The sequence below is a fragment of the Fusarium musae genome, chromosome 10, assembly GCF_019915245.1.
Source record: "Fusarium musae strain F31 chromosome 10, whole genome shotgun sequence".
Taxonomy (NCBI): domain Eukaryota; kingdom Fungi; phylum Ascomycota; class Sordariomycetes; order Hypocreales; family Nectriaceae; genus Fusarium; species Fusarium musae.
In genome coordinates this window covers 1,316,751-1,332,929 of record NC_058396.1, presented here as the reverse complement: position 1 = coordinate 1,332,929, position 16,179 = coordinate 1,316,751, and the positions used below count along the sequence as shown (strand labels likewise).

Genomic DNA, 16,179 nt, shown 5'->3' with positions numbered 1-16,179 from the left:
TGTCAAGTTTGGGTAACTTATCTCAATTTAAAATTTCTGATAAGCTCTTATTGACATGGTCCGAAAGTCAATTATTCCACTTCATGGCAACATTCGTTGTTACTCGTGGCATCACACTTGTAATCCCATCTCGGTGTTACAAGACCCCAAGAAAATTGTGATCTCAGTCCCTCTCAACTCACAACGTTCCTCGCCCGCAGCCTCCTTGAGCAATAAATAAATAAAAGGTGTCACCTTTCTTCCCTCTCCTTGCCTTACGGACCAATCGCACAATACATAATTGCCGTCCTCATCGGCACGCTACCACGAAGATCATGCAACCCTCCCGGAATCTACATCCCGAACCGAAAGCGAGCCGAACCAGCGCAACCTAATCCTCGAATAAGTGGTTCGTTCAATAATCTCCTGTTTACAAAATCGCCGGTTCCTGTTCGATCGATTTCTCGGCTGCAACATCACGCGTATCATGTCAGAGCCTCAACAGCCACAGCCATCTCAAGATGAACAGCCAAACGAGAAGGACTCTGTCGGCGCGCGCCTCCAGCCCGTGGAGACGGGTGCATCTTACGAGCCTCCGCCCATGAAGACACTTCAGCGGCGTCTTGTTGTTCTTTCTCTTTGTTTGACACTGTTCCTCTGTGCTTTGGATACTACTATCTTGGCAACGGCGCTTCCGACCATCGGTAAAGAACTAGATGTGTCAGCTCGCGAATATGCCTGGATTGGGTCCTCGTACACTCTGTCCACGACAGCGGTGACGCCTGTATGGGCAAAGATATCTGACATCGTCGGTCGCAAGGTTAGCATGATGACTTCCACTGGTCTTTTCATGGCTGGGAGTCTCATTTGTGCTTTGGCGAACTCAAGTGGCATGTTAATCGGAGGAAGAACTGTCCAGGGTCTCGGAGGTAAGCACTCTCTATCAAACCACGACTGCAACCCACTAACTAGACTAAGGCGGCGGCTGTATGGTGCTAATAACTATTCTTATTGGAGATCTGTTTCCTCTGAAGGATCGTGCCAAATACTATGGCATAACAGGAATAGTGTTTGGCGTGGCTGGAGCCATTGGACCCGTCCTGGGTGGTGTCTTCTCTCAGGCAGTGACATGGAGATGGTGTTGTAGGTCGACACCACAAACCCCTTTGGAGATAGCTGCTAACATTACCAGTCTACATCAACTTACCCTTTGAGGGTATCGCACTGGTTGGGCTGTTCTTCTTGCTCAAGGTCGACATCGAGAAGGTACCTCTCGTCGACGGACTTCGCAGCCTCGACTGGCCTGGCTTTGCTTTCATTATCGGTGGCACCATTTGCTTCCTCTACGGACTTGAAGCTGGTTCAGGTGGACTTGCGCCCTGGAACTCTGCTTTCGTTATCTGCCTTTTGGTCTTTGGAGTCATCATCTTAGCGCTCTTCATGGTCTGGGAAGCCAAGTTTGCCAAAAATCCCATCATTCCTATAAGGATCTTCCAGAGCACCACCAATATCGCCGCCTTCGCCGTCGCCAACCTTCACTCGTTCATTTTCATTGCCTGCGATTACTTCTTGCCTCTGTACTTCCAAGTCGTCCTGGGCTTTTCGCCAATCATATCCGGAGTCACGCTATTCCCTCTGATCCTCCCGATGTCTATCTCAACTGGCGTCGGAGGACTGATCGTGAGAAAGACCGGCAACTACAAGCTTATCATCTTGGTGGGTGCCGCACTGATGACTTTGGGAATTGGCCTCTTCATTAGCCTTGGTCAACGCAAGGAATGGCCTAAGCTAGTCATAGCAGAGGTCATCGCAGGTCTCGGCTGCGGCGTACTCTTCCAGAACCCTATGATCGCTCTTCAAACGCATGTCCGCCAGAGAGATATGGCGGCGACTATGTCAGCGTACACTTTCATGCGTGGCCTTTTTGTCTCGGTATCAATCGTTGTTGGAACCGTCTTTATCCAGCGTACTGTTCACGGTGGCAACTTGACAGCTGTGTCTAGTGACAAGGCGCAGGGTGAGACAGACAAGCATGGGTATGTCAGTGGTCTACGTGTTATGTGGGCATTCTACACTGCCTTGTGCGGACTGATGCTTGTGTCGGCTGTTTTTATCAAACCAAAGCCAGCGAAGATGGAGGAAGTCAGTAGTGAGGCAGCAAGTGAGACTCAGCAGAGCGATAAGTGTTGATGCCGAGGAGAATCAAGTTGAGATGAGGAAGTGTATTAGCGAAACCACCTAAAGACATACAGGATTGACGTGGGGTTATAAATAAAAGGGATATTTCCACCATTTGAAGGCTTCTACTGATTCCAAGTGACATGTCTCGCAACTAGTGACCTCAGGTAGAGGTACGGTTTAGCAAAAAATAGGAAGCATTAAACGAAATGATGGCAAAAAAGAACGTGGTTCCGCCCGGGATCGAACCGGGGACCTTCTCGGTGTTAACGAGATGCCATAACCAACTAGACCACGGAACCGAGGTTTTGGATGACTCATCTGGCACTGCGGGGAATTATGTTAGTGCACTGATTGTCCCTGGAAGATTGGATCACATTTCGAAGGTCGTGGACGCAAATGGGGTGAGAGGCTCGCCTCAACTGAAGCGCAAAGCCTAGAACCTTCTTTACGGTTGATGGGCTTCGATGAAGATTAAGCATCCAACGGCCGGGTTCAACGGCCGGATTCGTAACAAGAGCGATGGTTGGTGACGCGACCCGTGTGGCCTTAAATTTGTGGGCGACAGTCTCGTTCTGTCGCGAATCCGTCACAGCGATAACATCAAAGATGAACTGCAATGAATGGCATTGATAAATGAATTGGGTATTAAGCAAATTGAAGTAAAGTCTATAGTAAAATTAAACGCTATGATGCCACCAATTAATTTTCGGGTTTCCAGCCCCAGTAATAACTTTTATGAGATGATTATGTGAATGATTGCTTGGTGTTGACTCTGTCAATGTCGTAAGGGTTGCCCTCATACGACATGCGACGCGAAGCCATTGAGGCCCGCGACGCGCGCGATGCACGAGAGGCGTGCGATCGCACAGAGTGGTGTGTCCTGCTGGCAGTGATGGGAGCGTAGGCAGGCTCCTCAACCTCAGTTGAGGCATCGTCGTCAAAGTTCTCCTCCTCGGGAACAGTCTCGTCATTCTTCTCCTCCTCAGATGAGGGAGCAGCGTCGTTTTGAAGCTTGCGCATGAAGGCAGCGGACTGAGCAGCGAACTTGCACTTCTCACGGATGGAAGCGCCGTACTTGTAAAAGAGGAAAGGGAAGGGAACGCAAGCCAGGGCGAGGAAAGCAGGGACTGAAGAAGCCCAGTGAATGCCGAGGTCTTTGTACATGTAAGATGTGAAGAGAGGGAATGCGGCACCAAAGAGAGACCGGAGAACCGAGTTGGCAGCCAGGACAGATGCGGCGAAGATGGTGTAGGAGTCAATGAGATAGTTCATAACACTGAGGAAGACAAGTACCATGCCGAATCCGAAGGGGACACCGGCAGCGATACTGGCCATCCAGTGGATGCTAGGATCGTTGGTCCAGGCGAACCAGAAAAGGCCAATAGGCAGACAGACGGAGCCGATAAGGCAGGCGGGCAGGCGGGCCTCGGGAGGTGCGAAGCCACCGTTCTTCTGCTCGATCTTGATGTAGCGTTTGTTCTGAGGGATGGTGTATGCGATAGCCAAGAGCATGCCGACCATTATGCCAAGGAAGGCCAGGCCACCGACACCAGAGTTCCAGCCGCGGTTCTGCTGATAGACAATAGGGAAAGCACCGAAGAGCATGTACAGGGTACCGTAAACGATAGCCATGTAGATGGAGAGGAGAAGGACAATAGGCTCCTTGAAGAGCAAGATCCAAGGTCTAGACAGGGCAGTCTTGAAAGACTCAGTAAGAGTAATCTTACCACGCTCGTAGTCAATCTGGCTGACATAGACATGTCCTGTGATCTTGGAGAGCTTGGAGGCACGTCGTCGGAGAAGGACGGGGGCGTATGTCTCGGGGACCAAAAGGGTACCGACAATCCAGAGAGCACCAGAGAAGGCACCGAGGAAGCCCATGACCCAGCGCCAACCAGCGTTCATACCGAGGAAACCTCCAATGATGGGACCAAGGACGGGTCCAAGGAAGGGAGCGGCGGCGAAGATGGCCATAGCGAGACCACGCTGAGAAGCAGGGAACATATCGGCGATGGTACCACCGGCGTTGGTGAGAGGCGACGAGCCGAAAGCGCCAGCGAAGAAACGGAGGACGATCAGGGTCTGGGCGTTCTGTGCGCCCGCGCAGCCAGAGTTGAAGGCAGTGAGGGCGGCATAGGTACCGATGAAGAGGTATTGACGACCGAACATCTCACTGAGAGGGGCCCAGAGAAGGGGACCAATAGCGAAACCCAAGACGAAGAGCGACACACCCAGGGTAGCTACCTCTTGGCTGATGTGGAACTCCATGATGATCTCACGGATACCGCCAGTGTAAGCCGACGACACGAGCGCGACAGCAAGGGTTGCGAGAGCGACGGTCATGGTGATGAACCACTTCTTGACCAAGCTGAAGCCCATGGGGTTTCGGGGATCGTTGGGGATCCATTTCACACGGTAGGGGTCTTCCTCAGTACCTGAGCCATCATACTTGTAATCTCGAACCTCTGGTGTGATGCCAGCCTGGTCAGCGACCAATCGCCAGTAGGGTATTCTTGTCCGCGCAGGGACTTCGATGTTTTCCGAGTCGCTCATCGTTATGGTCGTAATAATCTAACTACCGATCGAAGCTGTGGAATGATTAACGTTTGGGTGTTCCGCGTCGGCTAGTATTATTGCGATCTGTGGTGTGAGAGACAAGATCTAATGTCGATCATCGGTGACTCGGGGAGCCAAGGCACTTTATAAACAGAGACAAAGGAAGGTTCCACATCGAAACGGTAGAAATTTTTATTAATCAACGACGTAACGAACACGACTAACGACTAAGGAGTTCAAATCTCTTGAATTCCATGGCATGGATTCGTCGGATCCGCCGACCGGCCGTAAGTCCCCATACAGGCTTGGGCTTCTCGTGGTGACTGGGTCCTTACGTTAAATCCGTCAAGGGATGATATCACCAAGCGAGAGGCTAGAACTTTCTGGGTTACTCCTTTATCTCGTTATGGTCATGCCTCGGCCCATCTTCCCTTAGCTTGTCGGACCCGGAACGGGGTTTTCGGCCGTAGTCATATAAACCCCGGCCCTTGATACGGATGTTTTTTTACTATGGACTGGTTACAGTCGGAAACTGCGCGGGTTTATAATATCTGCGACGTAACGCTTACTATCCAGATGCAAGAGATTATGTTTTGGGTTTGATGATGCACATTCTCTACGTACTTTGACTGTTTCGGAGAGCTGATCGAGTCCGTCAAGACTTTGTCCGCGGAAACTCCATGGACGTCTGTACGAAAACTTTGCGAAAATAGTCTTATTGGTCGAGATTTGTACTAAAAATTCTTTTGCCACGGAGTTGCGTCATGACTTTTCCCGAAATCCGGTTTCAGCTTAGCAATTCCTCGGTCCCGAGGCACACATTTCGCCTAACCCAGCTCCTTCGCCCTAGAGACGGAGCTTGATGACTCGTGAACTCCTGTTGCTTATCGTATGATCCGCTTGTTAAGCACCAGGGTAGATCTCTCGTATCTAGATTCGAGGGTTTGAAATGGAGATCTTTTACGTAGTATCCAATCTTACCAATGTCCCGGAGTTAGGATATGGCGATATGCTTTGGCCCAGCAGATGTCAGGGTGAATAAACTTCTCTGGGGTCATGCCATGGCCAACATGGTCCATTTATGTCCAGTGTTGATATCTACAGAACTGCATCTAAGCAGTAACAACATTAAAGATTTAACTCGACATGTAGCCATGATAAAAGCAAGTCAATACCTAGATAAAGAACGCTATGTACTAAAATTCATTGTTACCTGGAAATAATGTTCCTCCTTCTCGAAACCGCTGACTCTTAAATGATTTGAACAGCTGCAGGGTAGGACAGACCCATGCAGTCGTCTCACGGTATCACGCGAGTCGGAATCCCGCTGCATACTGGAGTTGACAATGACGCGTCACTCAAATACAAAGTCCGTTCCGCGATACAAAATATGTCCAGTCAATTCCGGTCCTCCGTCTCAACAATGAATTGGTAAGCCTGTATTCATAGTTGTTCACGCGAGCTTGACGGAGCCGTTCGTCTCTTCGGAGCGTGTCGTACTGCTTCAGGTTCCTCAGATCTCACTCCCACTCAATCTTCCAGCAAAACAGCTAGGTTCCGTGGTCTAGTTGGTTATGGCATCTCGTTAACACCGAGAAGGTCCCCGGTTCGATCCCGGGCGGAACCACGTTTTTTGTCCTTCGGCACTTTGATCTCGCCAAGACGGGCACCATCTTTTTGCCAAGCACCACCAACTCATGTTTCCTAACGGCTCTTGTCCGTATTCTTATTAGATCTGTCATAGGGTTCTGTCCAATGGTCGTTCCTTACTTTTTGTTTGGAATTTCTACTCATACGCTCAGTTGGAGGCCTTCTGAATCGTATACCGAAGGCGGTCAGAGTCATCAGATCATGCACAATCGCTCCCATACGCTGTACTTCTAGGCATCCTAGGAACTTATGCTGAGCCATACTGATGCGTAGGAATATGCAACGTTAACCTTGAGTTCGTCTAGACCATTCCGTTCAACAGTTTAGCCCAGGCCTCCCGTCCAAGCTAGCCCTACGCAACCACAAACAAGCCCGGATCTAGTAGGGCCGAACCAGGAACCAGATCAGGCTGGAATTGAACCGTTCTTCTGCAATGCATGCACATGCGTCGCAAACAAATTCATCGCGACTGGCTGGCTATATCGGTTAAGCATCTTGCATTACATCGTGCAGCACTTTACGTGCTTTTGCCATAGAATCATGAGGTCTATTGTCTTCGAACAATTGCTTAAGTCCTAACATTATTGAAGGAACATAATGGCCTCACGTCGTATGACTGGCACTGCCCCAAATCAAATTTGCTCATTTTCCAAAGGACCACTCAGCCCCGTTATTCTAAGCACTAATAACCCTTGCTCGCTGGGCTGTTAGTGACAACCAAGGCACGTGCATAGCGAAGGATGGCGCTTGAGATTACGCTTGTCTCGAGGATAGTTTCCGATGCGAAGCAGCGAATGGCGGAGGTAGCTTCGAACCACGGTGAGCTGAGGATCGGGCCGTGCGGTGATCCTTTCAGCTACGGCATTTGGTATGTAAAGCTGAACTATCCCAGCGACGATCTTGATTCATCGCCAACTGCACTTCTTTCTCTTCACAAGACTCACTATGCATTCATCTTTGTTCACGCTATTGGTGGCGGCGGCATCTGCCCAGGCCTCTTGTGCCCGAGCTACGCGCAAGTTCTCTCTTAAGACCACTTACGACGCCAGCAACTTCTTTGACCAATTTTACTTCAGAGATGTATGATCTTGATCTCATAATTAACCGGACGACTCTGACAAGGTAGGCTGCCTACTACGATAGCATTGACCCTTCCTACGGGGGTGATCCCACTCACGGATCAGTCAATTACTTGAGCAAAAGCAAGGCTCAGTCTGCTGGTCTTGCCAAAACAACCAACGGCCAAGTTTACGTCGGTGTTGACTCTGTGAACAAGGCTAAACTTCTTGGCTCAAGCAAGACCAGGCACGGCAGAGACAGTGTCCGTCTGGAGTCCAAGGCCACTTATGGCAATGGCCTTCTGATTGCCGACATTGAGCACATGCCTGGTACGGCTTGTGGTGTTTGGCCATCCTTGTGAGTTCCATAGGATTGGGTGTTTTTACCGGGCCTGATGAGCTAACATTTATCGCAGCTGGTCGTACAACTTTGACGAGGACCCAGTCGGCGAGATTGATATCATTGAAGGGATCAACGACCAAAGCCAGAACGTCGTCTCATTGCATACATGCGGTGCTTGCAGATTCACCAAGATCGGCGGTCTCGATGAGCGCCCTAACTGCAACAACGGCGGGACTGAGTCTGAGCAATGCGAGGATGGCACCAACTAGTCAGTGTATCATGGAACAATACAAGACAACAAACTAACTTAGGTTCTTAGCGACGGTTGCGGTAGCACTCACGCCTCAGGTTCATATGGATCGGCCTTCAACAAGGGCAAGGGAGGTGTCTATGCTGTCTGGCTTGAGTCAGATGCTCTGAAGATCTACTGGTTCAACCGCAAGAACATCCCAGCCGACATCAAGTCTGGAAACCCCGATCCCAGCAAATGGGGTACTCCTGCTTCGCAGTTCCTCAGCGGTTCTGGATGTAATGTTGGAAAGTACTTCAAGGGACAGACCATTGTAAGTCTACCAGTAGACACAAACAACCTGGTGCTAATGAGAAATAGATCATCAACACTGCGTTCTGTGGAGACAACATCGATCAAGGCACTTGGAACGAAGAATGTAAGGCTTCTACTGGATCTAAGACCTGCGATGACTATGTCACCAACCACCCTGAGGCTTTCAAGGAGTCGTACTGGCTCTTCAACTCCATCAAGTATTACCAGTAGTTAAGGTAGTCAGATCCGAAGTAAGTGTGTTATCTTCCGGTTTGCATGCTTTTCAAGATTAGGTCAACAATTTCACTTATTTCGATATCATTAATGGAAGCTGCTTTCCTTGTGACCTAGCAAAACCTGTTTGTTTGTCCAAGGACTGAAGACCCAGGACCTTAGATCTTTTCTGAGTCGTAACGCCAATGCTCTACGCCAGTCTTATTTTCAACATACTCAAGGACTCCTATAACTGCCCCCATTTTATTGACCGCTTCATCGCCAGCGTCGCGTCTAGCCTGGCATTTCTCGCACTGTTTGAGCTTTATACTGTTGTAGTTCCCACAAATTGCTTCCCCTTGATACTGCATGCACTTCCAGAATATCACTTTTTCATGCACTTCAGTTGATCTGATCCAGTTGATGGTTCCGGAGCCTGCCATAGTGCTTCCTTGGATATTCCTGAGACGGCTTGAGTTGAAAAAGGTCGTATTTGTCTTTTATTTTCTCTTCAGGGTATGGTGTAATCTGAAGGAAATATTTGTGGAGGGCTTTTATATCGTAATTGTCACCTATCATAATTTTGCCAAACCCTCTTCACTGTAGTGATTGCTGCCCATGTAGCCGTGGTACTAGACGGTACTGCATTGTAGGTCATTAACAGGCAGTAGAGAACTCAGTGAATGGTTATCGAAGACTCCGCAATGCAATCCATGTATTTGAGCGCAAGGAATATTGCAACTCCAGATGGAGCATAGTCGATGCCTCTTAGGACAGCAGTTCCTTCATGAGCTGAATAGAACAACACACAAGCACAGAGGAAAAGTATTTCTTTTTTCAAGTATTTCCTGCAGGTTCTGTCTAGTCATGTTGCTCACAGTAAAGCCTATTATATGTCTGTGATAAGAAGTGTCTTTGGTCATCATTCAGAGCTTCAAATCTTCATAGAAGTCGACATGGAAATATCGAATGCAGTATATGAGACAAGATTAAAATCCTTGACTGATTATTTGTTTTGGTACATTCAGCATATAGTCAATGTCTGGAGTCCTTAGCCGAATGCCATCGAGATCCGGCCACAAGTTACAACTTGCAGATCGCCATAGTGAATTCAACAACGTTTTGGATATTACCCCAACTTCCTTTTGTGTTGGCTCCTGCGTAAAGGGCGAGTAGTGATACTAGATAGAATTGGCAATGGACAGAACATGTGTGTCCAAGATAGCCTTACTCCATTCAGAGCCTGATAATTGAGTGTTGGTGCATCAGCCACCGCTACGGTTGCTAGTAACGCCTGTTCCTACGTCATGGAAGGGAATTCCTCCGTCACAGTCGGCGTTGGTGGTGCGGTCAGGAACAGCAGCCGAAGTCTCAGTTGAAACAGGGAGTATCTCAGCGGTACAATCGGCGGTGGCACTCACTATCGAGCGAAAGCTAGTGCGGAACTTGGTGGGAGTCTTACTGAATTCAGTACCTTGTCTCAGCCATGGTGGCGGCGATAAGGTCCAGCGCTCACGTCATTGGCAACGATGAAGGCCGACACGCCCATGGGAATTTGAACAATGTCAAGGTCGCAACATCCGATGGCTCGACAACAGTGGAAAACTAGAAAGCAGATGCCGTGTGTCTGGCATCGTATTTGATGACACTTTCATCTCATCCTTTACGTCCTCATTTCCATGCCCTTTGAGCCATATCGGGCCGAACCTAAAATACAGAAGGGAATAAACCCGAAACCTGCGGCTGAAGATGTATCCAATGGCCCTCGACCGATAAGGCGCCTTACAAGGCTAAAAGTCAATAGTCTTGGCTGAACCAATGGCTTCGCGACAGACACAGCACATGAAGCTTGGCAGGAAGAGCTCAATCAGAGTAAACTACGAACAAGCACACAGTGTTGGGTACTAGAAAATGCTTATAGCACGGCGATGCTGACGGTGAATGATTTCAATAATGAAATGAATCGTTGATTTAGCCATCAAGACCAAGTTACCAAGAGTCTACTTGATGCATTGGATGTCTCGGGGAACTTCAAACACCCTGTCGATGATTCGCCGGGATCAAAGTTCATGACTGTGCAAAGGTTGCGGATACGGCCTCCTAACCCGGTTTCCCCTCAATGGCCTGACGCTAGCCCTCCTTTTTCGCATATCCCAGTTGTCAAAATATCTCACCTCTGCTTGGACGCTTCCTTGTACAACCCCCCGCTGAACTTTGCTCAAGTATTCATATCAAGTTTGCAAGCATGGCAGGGTCACCTCCAACGTCAAAATCCCCTTCCCCAAAGGAATTACCGCCAAAGGAATCGTCACCCAAGGAATCATCACCCAAGGAATCATCGCCCCACCAACAGACAGCGCCACTAGAGCCCGCTGGTCAGCTCGAGGCAGATGAGGGCAACATCGGCGACAACGATTCAGCCCTCGGCGAAAATGATGCTGGGAGCTCCACAGCTTCGATCGCCTCTAGCATTTACAAATTCAGAATTGAAAATGGCAGAACATATCATGCTTACAAAGACGGCATCTATGTCGGCCCAAACGATAACTCAGAGCAAGACCGCCTGGATCTTCAGCATGCGCTTTGTCTCCTCACTTTTGATAACCAGTTATACCTTGCGCCCATCTTTGAAGAGGGCGAGATACCCGCGAAACGGGTATTAGACATCGGCACTGGTACAGGATGCTGGGCAATTGACTTTGCCGATGATCACCCTGAAACGACTGTCATCGGCGTTGACTTGAGCCCAATCCAGCCTGCATTCGTGCCGCCCAACGTCGAGTTCCAGATTGATGACGTGGAAGAAGACTGGACATTCTCAGAGCCATTTGACTATATCTATACCAGATTCATGACGGTCTCGCTCGCCAACTGGCCACGGTTCTTCGGACAAAGTTTCACGAATCTAAATCCAGGTGGCTGGCTGGAGGTCGTGGATATCCTTCCCCCAACCTCCGATGATGGTACAATGGCTCCTGAAACGGCTCTATATCAGTGGTCGAAACTCTTGCTTGAAGCAACAGAAAAGATGGGCCGACCGTTCGGTGAAACAATGACCTATAAGACACAGATGGAGGCTGCTGGCTTCCAGAACGTCACACAGCGAGTTTTTAAGTGGCCACAAAACCGTTGGCCTAGGGAACAAAAGTATAAAGAGCTAGGTAAACGAATACCTCCTGGTGCCATTGATAGAAGGCAAACTGACGTGATTCAGGTTCTTGGACTCTCGAGAATATTTCTGGTGGTCTTGACGCGATTAGTAGTGCTCTCTTCACTAGAGTCCTGGACTGGTCGAAACCTCAGTTGGATGTTTTCCTGACTGACGTTAGAAAAGATCTCAAGAACCCTTCCATCCACGCATATTGGCCCATGTGAGTTACGAACATTGAACATAGGGAAAGATAACTAAAACAAATACAGATACGTCATCTGTGGACAAAAGCCTCAAGAGTAATGTGAACACTTGATGACATCATGAGACCTGTTTGCGGAAAAGTCGATGAATGAGAAGAAAAGTAATGAACAACCCAGATTTGTCACGTCCTGAAGAAAGCCAGACACGTGTATATAGAACTTATGTTATCTGAATTTTATGGTTAAAAGCACCTCAAAACACAATATCATATGTGACTCTGCTTGCCGTAATGACAAATCAAAGCAAAGCCTTTGCGGAGTTGCTCCTCACATTAATCAGACACGGAAGAACAGCGCGGCCAACTCGTCATGCTATTGGTTCTTGCGTATATGATTATCTAAAGCGGGAAAATCTGAATCCTTCACGGTCCAGACTATGATGGATCCATGGGGTTAGGACGAATAGAACGTGGCGAGGTTCACGGACTATTGCAGGAGCAGGACAACGAAAGTCCGCAACTCCGCACTTTAACATAGCACAGCAACGAACCATACGTAGTTTATAAGCCCGTATAAACCTCTCTATTAAACTTTAAAGTAGTTCATACATACATTCATAGTAACCCCAACCCAGGAGGTCATTTTCACGACTTACACAATGTCACATAACGTCGTTTTCGTCACTGGTGCTACCGGCTCCCAAGGATCCGCTGTTGCAAGATTACTCCTTGAGCTTGGTTGGACCGTACGCGCCACGGCTCGAAACATGGAGTCTCCTGCCGCCAAGAGACTACAAGACCAAGGTGCTGAAGTTAGCCCTGGCGACTGGGACAATGAAGCAGTCATCAGAGAGGTCCTCAGCGGATGCACACACGTATTTATGAATCTTGTACCAAATATCACAACATTTACCTCGGAGGTACCAGTAGCGAAACGCATCATCGACATAGCGAGGACAGCAGGCGTCAAACATATGATTTACTCCAGCGGTATGTCCATCAAGGACATGGAGAAAGACAAATACCATGACCCAGAACACCCTGTTGGACGTGCCCATGGACGGAAGAAAGAAGTTGAAAATCTCGTCAGGGCCGCCGGTTTCGAGACGTGGACAATTCTTCGAGGGGGTTTCTTCATGTGTAACTTCCTGGCGCCTAAAGTCAATATCATGTGCTCTGGTCTCGTAGCTAGCAACACGTGGTCAACTGCCTACACACCCGAGGAAGAGCTACCAGTCATGGATGTCGAGGACCTTGCGAAGTTTGCTGTGGCGGCTTTTAGTGAGCCAGGCCGCTTCAATAGGCAGACCATCGAAATTGCAAGTGAGAAGCTCTCGCCAGATGAGATCATGCAACAACTGGGCCAAGCAAGTGGAAAGCCTTTGAAAGCTGTTTACCTAACTGATGAAGAGATCGAGGTGAAGAAGAATGAGGATATCTTTGTTGCTGTACAACTGATGTCCAGAGGCTTGGGAGACAAAGTCGATATAGGAGAAGTTGACGGTTGGGGGATCCATTTGACAACCTTCAAGGAGTTCCTTGAGAGGGAACGCTCCTGGGCTGAAAGAACTTTCGCATGATGCTCCATTAGCACATCGTCATCGGCCTCATACCAAGTCTATATACATTTCACAACCTTGATATACGCTTGGAAGAAATATGTTCAGTGGCTTTCTTGTGAGGCTGTATTGCGCCTACACAAGCCCACAACTTTATCACCAATAAACTTTCCAATAGGCACCAGCCCCCAGGCAGCATCGTAAACTAGTGGATGCTATAAAGTGAACTGAAGGCTGAAGGAATTAACTTTAGGCAACTGACCTCGGCAGGCGAAAGTATGACCTATAGGAAGGTTCTGAACCACATATAACCTTCCACCACGCTCACATACTTTCCTTGGCTTCAGTAACTGCATGAACCTTGACATATTGGCCTGGCAAGAACGAGTATAAAGTGTCGCCCTTCCCCCCTTCTTCCATTTTCTTTTCTTCTTCTCTATACATCCTAGTGCATGGGCTTTTTTCCTGCTCTGTGAAGCAATAAGCTGAGAGAGGAATTTTGCTGATTGAAAGCCTCCTATTCTTTCATAAAAACCACCAGCTCTATACTGGGTTCGCCTGGTATAGGAATTTTTGGAACCTTTTTACTGACTGATTGTCTTCGTATCTTTCGCCGATGTTTGATGTATCGGGTCTTCGCATCAGCAAATATGGAGGCCAATGATGTTTTCTTTGCTTTTGCCCTGAAGCTCTGAATATGAAGCCATCCCATGGAAATTACTTTTCAATTTTCAACATCACCTTTATGAAACCCATTCTCTGTCACAGAAAATGCAATGCTGGAACATGACGGGACTGACTTGGAAGTTGGAGCTAAGAACACCTCGAAGCATATCAATTCCTGGAACTCATGGTCACTCCTATGTACATGTCTTTATGATATGATGTTAAGATTTGTACGAAGTGAAAATTGAAGCCAGGTAAATTGTAGAGCTAGTAGGTGATCTGTATACAGCTGATGCGCAAACCCTCCTTAAACGTCTTCTGTGCTAGAGCTGTTCCACTTCTCCACCATCTTTAGAGAGTCGTTCCAAAGTCTCTGCTCATCCTTGGGGTTGTAGGTGTGAGAAACATATGTGTACGAAGTCGAAACGCCGTCATCTTCGCCCCGTTCTGCAGCACTACAGTTGGTGATGTAAACACCTCCTCTTCCTTCCCATTCTTTGCCCACGGCAGCGACCAGAGTACTTGCAGCGGCTTGCTCGAGACTCTGAACCTCATTCATTTTGTCACCAATAACCCCCGCCATCACTTCCTGGGGAATATGACGACCAATGTTGGAGGTAACCAGTCCTGGAGCAACACTAGTCGCATGGATCCCCCTGTGACCATACCGACGTTCAATCTCATTGGCCATATAGGTGTTGGCGGTCTTGGAGCGGGCGTATGCTTCCCAGGGCGTATAAGCGGAGGCACCACTGGTCTCATAATTGTAGTCGTTCGAAGCGGGTATGCCTTGCATGCGATGAGCAGTAGCTCCGACGACAACGACACGAGACTGGAATTTCTCAGTTGACGCTTTGAGAAGGCTAGGTTTGAGGAGCTCAAATAAGAGGAAGTGAGATAAGTGATTCGTAGCGAACTGCTCTTCAAAGCCGTCGGCAGTAGTCGTGAGCTCCGGGACGGCCATGACACCAGCATTGGCGATGAAGATGCTAAGCTCGTCGGTCTCAGAAAGGATGACCTTTGCGGCAGCTCTAACACTGTCCATAGAGCTCAGCTCAAGTTGCACAAGCTTCATCTGATCCGGGTTCCAGAAGTCAGCGAGAGCTTCCTTGGCTTTATCAAGGTTTCGGGCAGTCAGGAAGAGCTTGATGCCTGTAGCAGCAAGAGCCCGTGCAGTTTCTATGCCGATGCCGGATGAAACGCCAGTGATGACTGCTGCCTTTCCAACGAGTTGGTTCTGCATTTGCTCATCCTGCACTACCTGCAGAGCAGTTGGCCGGCTGTCACCTGGGCCTTGGGGGTTGGTGTAGAGAGAGGCGTAACGAGACATATTAAAGTTGTGTAAACTGAGTTTGATACTGAGGGTTGCTGGAGTGATATGGAATGTTGGGTTGAATTGAAGAGACTTCGATTTAACATTGGAGGTTCTCCTGAATTTATAGTAGATTTGTCGCAGCTCAGGACGCTGCCCAAAACTGTTACCAAAACCGTCCCGTTAAGTCGCACTTCAAGTCGTGATGACATTGTAACCCAAAAGAGAATGAAGCACCGAAGGATTCCCTAAGGTCCACTATGCATGCTGCTGGTCGCTTGGATGGAGTCATAGCGCTTGTCAATAGTGCATTATCGGAATAAAAGGAAACGTGGAGCAAGGGCTTGGAATATTTGCGATCGGAGTTAGCAGATCATATCATGCGCGGATGACTTTTTATCTCGATTCGTATTAGCGTGACATATTTCGGCTCGTCAGCTCACAGGAACACTTTATCCGTGACAAATCCTATTCCGACCATCATTTTGATCGAAGCTTACATTTTTACTACTTTCGCTATAGCCTGCTTGCCTTTTGATTGATCACCACTGCTAGAGTTTAGCAAGCCCCGTTACGAAATCGATCGATTATGGAAGATGCTGAGAGAAAGCAGCGGCGTAAGCTGCAGAACAGGATCAACCAACGAGCTCGCCGTAAGTAGTTGATGGACAGTTCTGATTACAATACTTCCTATCTTGGAGGCTAGCTTGGCCATCTCTAACTTTTGCACGCAGGAAATCGCATGAACAATGATGACACAATCAA

At 48.5% G+C, this 16,179-nt stretch overlaps 6 protein-coding genes and 2 non-coding genes across 8 annotated transcripts; 5 read left to right on the top strand and 3 right to left on the bottom strand.

Moving 5' to 3' along the window:
- Window positions 1-466: 466 nt before the first annotated feature.
- J7337_012617 (uncharacterized protein) lies at window positions 467-2,169 on the top strand (the record flags this gene model as incomplete). Its single annotated transcript, XM_044830127.1, has 2 exons — window positions 467-908; window positions 1,172-2,169. 2 exons carry the CDS (start codon window positions 467-469, stop codon window positions 2,167-2,169), a joined length of 1,440 nt encoding a protein of 479 aa, XP_044675043.1.
- A 216-nt stretch (window positions 2,170-2,385) lies between these two features.
- Window positions 2,386-2,459, bottom strand: J7337_012616. The gene has a single exon. It is a non-coding gene; the product is annotated as a tRNA-Val (tRNA).
- A 445-nt stretch (window positions 2,460-2,904) lies between these two features.
- Window positions 2,905-4,713, bottom strand: J7337_012615 (uncharacterized protein; the record flags this gene model as incomplete). The annotated part of the gene is made up of 1 exon (XM_044830126.1): window positions 2,905-4,713. The coding sequence occupies one exon, from the start codon at window positions 4,711-4,713 to the stop codon at window positions 2,905-2,907; it is 1,809 nt and encodes a 602-aa protein (XP_044675042.1).
- A 1,556-nt stretch (window positions 4,714-6,269) lies between these two features.
- Window positions 6,270-6,343, top strand: J7337_012614. The gene has a single exon. It is a non-coding gene; the product is annotated as a tRNA-Val (tRNA).
- Window positions 6,344-7,311: 968 nt separating this feature from the next.
- J7337_012613 (uncharacterized protein) lies at window positions 7,312-8,542 on the top strand (the record flags this gene model as incomplete). Its single annotated transcript, XM_044830125.1, has 5 exons — window positions 7,312-7,446; window positions 7,493-7,782; window positions 7,841-8,035; window positions 8,087-8,330; window positions 8,378-8,542. The coding sequence occupies 5 exons, from the start codon at window positions 7,312-7,314 to the stop codon at window positions 8,540-8,542; spliced, it is 1,029 nt and encodes a 342-aa protein (XP_044675041.1).
- Window positions 8,543-10,769: 2,227 nt separating this feature from the next.
- On the top strand, window positions 10,770-11,978 carry J7337_012612 (uncharacterized protein; the record flags this gene model as incomplete). The annotated part of the gene is made up of 3 exons (XM_044830124.1): window positions 10,770-11,685; window positions 11,739-11,895; window positions 11,945-11,978. 3 exons carry the CDS (start codon window positions 10,770-10,772, stop codon window positions 11,976-11,978), a joined length of 1,107 nt encoding a protein of 368 aa, XP_044675040.1.
- Window positions 11,979-12,536: 558 nt separating this feature from the next.
- Window positions 12,537-13,457, top strand: J7337_012611 (uncharacterized protein; the record flags this gene model as incomplete). The annotated part of the gene is made up of 1 exon (XM_044830123.1): window positions 12,537-13,457. The coding sequence occupies one exon, from the start codon at window positions 12,537-12,539 to the stop codon at window positions 13,455-13,457; it is 921 nt and encodes a 306-aa protein (XP_044675039.1).
- Window positions 13,458-14,409: 952 nt separating this feature from the next.
- On the bottom strand, window positions 14,410-15,432 carry J7337_012610 (uncharacterized protein; the record flags this gene model as incomplete). Its single annotated transcript, XM_044830122.1, has 1 exon — window positions 14,410-15,432. One exon carries the CDS (start codon window positions 15,430-15,432, stop codon window positions 14,410-14,412), a length of 1,023 nt encoding a protein of 340 aa, XP_044675038.1.
- Between the last annotated feature and the right edge of the window lie 747 nt (window positions 15,433-16,179).